General features: G+C 42.5%; 1 protein-coding gene and 1 pseudogene across 1 annotated transcript; both read right to left on the bottom strand.

Moving 5' to 3' along the window:
- Positions 1-1,078: 1,078 nt before the first annotated feature.
- Positions 1,079-4,975, bottom strand: pex11g (peroxisomal biogenesis factor 11 gamma). Its single transcript, XM_063201038.1, has 5 exons — positions 4,700-4,975; positions 4,399-4,587; positions 3,942-4,120; positions 2,731-2,805; positions 1,079-2,164 (listed from the first exon to the last, which is right to left on the bottom strand). The coding sequence occupies exons 1-5, from the start codon at positions 4,748-4,750 to the stop codon at positions 1,924-1,926; spliced, it is 735 nt and encodes a 244-aa protein (XP_063057108.1). The 5' UTR covers positions 4,751-4,975; the 3' UTR covers positions 1,079-1,923.
- A 933-nt stretch (positions 4,976-5,908) lies between these two features.
- Positions 5,909-6,156, bottom strand: part of LOC134450968 (microfibril-associated glycoprotein 4-like) — a 10,186-nt pseudogene continuing 9,938 nt past the window's right edge.

Genomic DNA, 6,156 nt, shown 5'->3' with positions numbered 1-6,156 from the left:
ACAACTCTTTCAGCGTTGGAAGTAAATACCGGAGCTGGGCAGTGTGTGTGTGTGTGTGTGTGTGTGTGTGTGTGTGTGTGTGTGTGTGTGTGTGTGTGTATCGCGTAGGCTTGCTCGGGGGCAGTGGTAGTCCAACAGTCTCTCCTCGTACCACCGAGTGTTTAGGTGGGTGTGTGGGTGTGTGAGTGTGCGCGCACGGGCTCAGCTCAAGTCCAGTTCAGTTCAGTTCAGTTCGATTAGCTGGCCCGGCGTGTATGTTGGGTGATGTGTGTTATGGGGTGTAGTGCACCAAAGTTACCCACAACAACGTTACAACGTTGAGATCCCGTCAACGATGCTGAACTGGATGGCAGGGTGAAACACTGTTCACGCTCGAAAGGAAACCCGCTCTGCTCTTCACAGCTACTGGAGTAGTTCTAGCTTTCAGAACGTTCATGGAAGAGGGAAGCGAAGCTAAAGATAGCTATCGATACCTCGAAGACAGTTTCACCAAAACAAAAATAACGACACTAAACGAGAAAGTATGGAATGGGTAAGTATAACGGGCCACACACCTTTACACGCTCCTGGTGTCACCGTGTTGTCCCTCGGAATACCACCGGTTTACATACACCCGTTCACTTTCAATTAGCCGACATACAGTTGAGCTTCTTACTCAGGACGTTACTCAACGAAATAACAAAACAAACGGATGTTAACAAAAGCGGCAATACACGACAGTAAAACTATTTCACATGTAAGCTACTGCTCTTAAAACTCACTTTACTTCTAACAACATACGTCCGCGGTGCCCGGCCAAACTTCACTTCATCGTCTTCATAAACTTTACTTCATCTTCTTCCACTTCACTTTCCTCCCGCGGCTCGCACACACACCCCGGCTCGTGCCCCACGCGCGTTCATGAGGGTTCCTTGTCATTAAAGGCACAGGGCTCTATTTGCTCCCGCTACATTGATTAATACGTCTTCTGTGTACAAAAATAATTCCTTATACACTCCATACGCAGAACACTTCAAAAGAGGCCACCAAAGTGTTCAAAATCATAGTGAAGCTTCATTGGCAAGTGCCATTACTGAACAAAAAGTTTGTCATGACATTGTGCTTGTATGATAATTATACAAAAAGTGAGGGAAAATAAAGTATGTCACCATTTTAAAAAGAAAGCAATTATATGGTCAAGCTGCCATTTTAGAACAAGTCTCTATTTATTAGACAGATTAAACTATTTCAACAAGTAATATTGGCCCTAACTTCTGTGATCATTACACTGTAATGTGTGACATATGTGTGTAATAATATTATGGTTTGCTTTTGTACCACTGGTACACTGCTATTCTGTGTATTCCCGTTATATATGCTTTGGTGTTTTTTTTTGTATAAAAGTTTACTTAGAGTAATGTAATGCAATGCAATGCAGTGCAATGCAATGAGCACATTCACTAAAGGTATGCCCAGCTATAGGCTTAATACAAGCATAAAATGCATTGACAAAATGCAACTAAATCACTGAGATATAACAATTCTATAATTTACATCGAGAAATCACATTAAGGCATCAATTTGATTATCAATTAACAATATTTTACAATCAAAGAACATTTCTACTGTACATCAAAAGGGCATCTAAGCAGACATCTGGAGTGCATCAATCCCCACATCACAGTTTCTTGATTTAAAAAAGGCATGATAATGGACTACATTAACTTTATACAGAGTATTCATATACTCGCCAGAGTACCTGAAGCATGTCACATTTATTGCGCGCACACGCACGCACACGCACACGCACACACACACACACACACACACACACACACACACATGGGCGCAACTACAAAGGCTGCCATGCAAGGCACCAATCAATCAATCAATCAATCAATCACTCAATCAATCATATCAAGAACTGGCTTTTTGTTGTTCATATTAAGAAGTGGCTTGGTGCTGTTCACTGTCCCCATCACCCCCGGAGCCCATCTGGTAGAGGCCGATGAAGGAGGAGACCGTGCCCATGAGGCCCACCATCCAGCTGGGGAAGCGTCCGGCCCACAGCACCCCGGGCGGCATCCAGTGGACCGCGTTGCTGAGGTCCGCCAGGCAGCTCACCACGCTCAGCATCTCCATGGTGATCTGCTGTTGGCACTCCCTCCGCAACGCACGCCCATCACTTGGGAAAAAAACAAAGTATACTATGCATTCAAACCTTTCATTTCCTTCAGGATTATAAGGGTAACCCTTCGGAATAGGGTTGACATGTTAGCCACTAATGTGCGTGTGTGTGTCTGTGTCTGTGTGTGTGTCAGTGAGTGCATGTGTGTGTGTGTGTGTGTGTGTGTGTGTGTGTGTGTGTGTGTGTGTGTGTGTGTGTGTGTGTGTGTGTGTGTGTGTGTGTGTGTGTGTGTGTGTGTGCTGATGTAAGGCTGATTGCTGTATTCAAGTGTAAGTTAGGCCTATATGTTTACTGCAATGTGCAATAATGTGTATCAGATATTTGTGTATGTTTTGTATTTGTGTATTTATGTTAGCTGTCAGACACCTTAAACCCCCCCTTTGGCCCATTAGTGAGTGTGTGTTTGGCTAGTGAGAACAATATACTAGCCATTTCGGCTGATGATGGAAAAAAAGTTAATTTACAGCCCTGATTACAGTTATACACAACAGTAAGTACAAATGAAATGGCCATTAAACAGTCTGATACAAGGTTTGCAGGTGTGCAGTAGGTACACACTGTACCTGGCACTGTCTTGTTGTCTTGTTCTTCGGTGTTCACGCAGCTTTCTCCTGAGCAGCAAGATGACTCGGATAGACCTGCCGAAAGATACATTCATTTACTTTTAGAATACATGTAGTAGCTCTTAAAAGGTACACTGAGTAGGATGGTGGCCAGAGTAGGTATTGCAACTATGCTGCTCTTTGAAACTGTGCTGTCTACTGCCAAATTTGATCGTTTCATGAATATTTACTGAATAATAAACTAATATTTACTAGTATGACCAAAGTACAGCAAGTTTTGCAGCTAAAAATGTCTATTTCTGGAAATTCAAAATGGCAGACAATGGAGAAGACCATTTTCATGTATTTTGAAAAGAGCGATTTTCCCAGTCATAACATAATGAATACTTAATTTGGTGGTGGTGGTAAGTATTCGTGAAAAAGGAAACATTTGTGAATGGGTAGCATGAATTCTGGAAATAAACTACTAGAGTTGTTTCACAGTGTACCTGCCTGGTGTAAGATTTACCTTACACTGTGTGCCTTACACACTCCTGGTGTTGCCTGTGCCCCTAACAGGTGGGTTTGTTGTTGTGCACGTTTCATACTTGGAAGCAGAGAGCTGAAGAAGGTACGTAGGTCTGCACACCGCTAAATAAGCTAAAAAAAATCAACTTTGTTCAATTCAAATTAGCAACATTTCGATCACTCTGAATCGTCGTCAGGGAATCTAATGTTGACTGCATGTGGTATACCCAGGGGCCCAGTGCTAGCTTAGGCAAGGCAAATAGCCCAAGCAATGGCTCTGTGCCGGCAAGTTCAAGCATCTCGTTTCGGTAGTTCATCAGGAGAGGCAGGAACAGGTCTGGAAAAGGGACCATCCTGCATAGACCGGTATAGGAAGAGATGAGACTGCCACCCTCTCTCTCACCCACTGGCCTTCTGTTGATCATCACCTCCACCTTCTCATGCACACCTGCTCGTTTATATGGGCGGTCCCAGACAAACCGTCCAACACTTTGGCCCCTGTACAATGAGGTGTGTCAATGGTAGTGTACTGACTATCTCATGCACTGACCTCTCCCTATAGTAACATCACTTTACCCAAAGCAACTGGATCTTCATCAGGCCTTGTTGACTTTCATCAGTCTTCATCAGCTATTGTCTGGCACCTGCAACAAGTGATTTTGGATGTGCCTTGTGCACACCCTACCCAAAACGACAACTGGTACCTCAGTGCTCCCAGCAGCAGCGATGCGGCCCACAGTAGTGTGCTGAGGGTCCACCACCTGTCCGACTGCACCTTGATTAGCTCCGCGTCTGCAGCCCAGGCGATGTGCTCACATGGGTAGTACAGCTGATCAGCGACGTTGGTGAGAACAGATATGCAACTCACCAGACCATCTTCTTCCTGTGTAGCAGCAAACGGGCACAAAAAGTGATAGTTAAATCACTGTGTGGGTTAGAATGAGGCTAAGTGGCCCAGATGGATTGAGTTCATGAGTCTTCCATTGCAGATGTCTATGCTGCTTCCATTATTACTTTGCCAATAAAAAGCCACCAGGTTTTGATATTCAGAAGTTACCATAAGTCACTACATCTGCTCAGTAGGCTACTGTAATGTCAGCCTGATACTCTTACATTCAGTGCACAAGCGTCCAGTGCTGAAACAAATTATGTCTTCCTTACCCTTCTACCTAGTCCATAGCTCCTGGTGTATGCGACCATGGACAAGTCATCGAAGAGCCGCAGGACGGTTCGGCAGTGACTGAGCTGTGCCGAGAACAGCAGAAGGCTCTTCCCCACCTCAGACGGTCTTCCTGACTTTTGGGACAGAACACCCCCAACCAGCTGAGACCCATAACAAAGGGTTCTCACCTGTTTCAGAAGAATTGTGTCTTCGTTACTTAACGGAAAAACAAAAATGGAAAAGGCTACAACATATAGAATACAACAAAGGTTGAATTTTCGAAACACAAGGTGCACTTACCACTTTATCTCGTCCTCTGTACGATTCAAGTAATTTCACAACAGATTCCATGGCATGCTGAGTGTATGCAAAACAAACCTATAACTTAGCTGAAGATCTCCACAAACACACGACAAATCCTCATTCCGCTATCAATACGAGGATACAGTTATACCACAGTCATCGTTAAGTAAAATATTTTAAATAACACCTTTCACCTAGTCTAAAACATGTCAAATGTCACCTGGACAAAAGCTACCTCCAAGTGAACTTCGGACATGTCAGAGCTAGCATACTGTTAAACCAGGCAATTGTAGTTGATTACCTATTGGCAACTCCCTGATTGGCATATACGTGAACAAAGTACAAATGAACAGCACTGTCAAATATTACTCCAAATTAAACCCCTTATTAATCTTTTACTGAAATCGAAGTGGCCCACAATTTATGTTTAGCCTACATCTTAAAAAGCAACCAACTGAAAAAAAAAAAAAAATGTTTACCCTACCCCTTTTGATTGCTTGCTGGTTTGGTGATAAAAAAACATGGGACCCTATAATATCTATCCCTATAAGAAGAACCAAACTGAACCGAACTTAAGTATTGCTGACCTTGGTTTAATTTTTGTCTACTTTTTTACTAATTGAGAGTATAGTAAAAGTTCTATTATACAATTAATGGTTTTACTAGGCTAATATTTTTAACATTCTGTCCTTTTAAGGGCCCTGGGTATCTTGAAATGTGTCACAAATAAAACGTTTTCTTCTTTTTATTTTTCTTCTTTTTCTTCTTCTTCTTCGGCCTATCTGTAGCCTATTATGAGTGCAAACTAGATTGAGGTATGCAATATTTTTTTCCCTCAGGGATTCTCTTTTTCATTTTCAATATTGGCATAGTTACTGCTCTTTGCCTTTGTAGGGCAGTATGGTCTCCTCTCCCTGCATAAGGATGAAAAGACCTGGGGTGCATTTCCCATCGGCAAATACCCAAGTTGCTAACTGGCTAACAACTACGCTTTTGAGAAACACATCACTGGCTGGGTACCACCTTCAAGCTTCACACAAACAAAATACATCTGACAAGACAAGATGGAGTTCTGTAGTTGTTTATTTACAGTATTGCACAACATCACATATCAATTTAATCTAGTGCATTTCAGGGAAAAAAACCCTCAAGGACTATACTGTAGAGTACAATCAAATCAACTCAAAGTGAGAGATGTGTGTTTGTATGTGTTTGGTTTGTCTCTTTACTTGTATTTGACTGTGACATTGTGAGAAATCTTCACCCATATCACAGTCTGCACACTGCCTGCTTTATGATCATTTAACCCATTGTCTTAATGCACCTTGCCAGGATCTATGTTCTACCTTGATTGCCTTGAAATATGTCTTACTTCTCTTACTTCTACACCACTATACTATATCATGGATGTACAGTGTCAACACTCTTTTCTGGTCATGTTAATCTTGCACTTG

Source organism: Engraulis encrasicolus, chromosome 6 (genome assembly GCF_034702125.1).
Source record: "Engraulis encrasicolus isolate BLACKSEA-1 chromosome 6, IST_EnEncr_1.0, whole genome shotgun sequence".
Classification (NCBI taxonomy): domain Eukaryota; kingdom Metazoa; phylum Chordata; class Actinopteri; order Clupeiformes; family Engraulidae; genus Engraulis; species Engraulis encrasicolus.
Note: the sequence above shows the minus strand (reverse complement) of the source record. Positions and strands in the feature narration are given on the sequence as shown.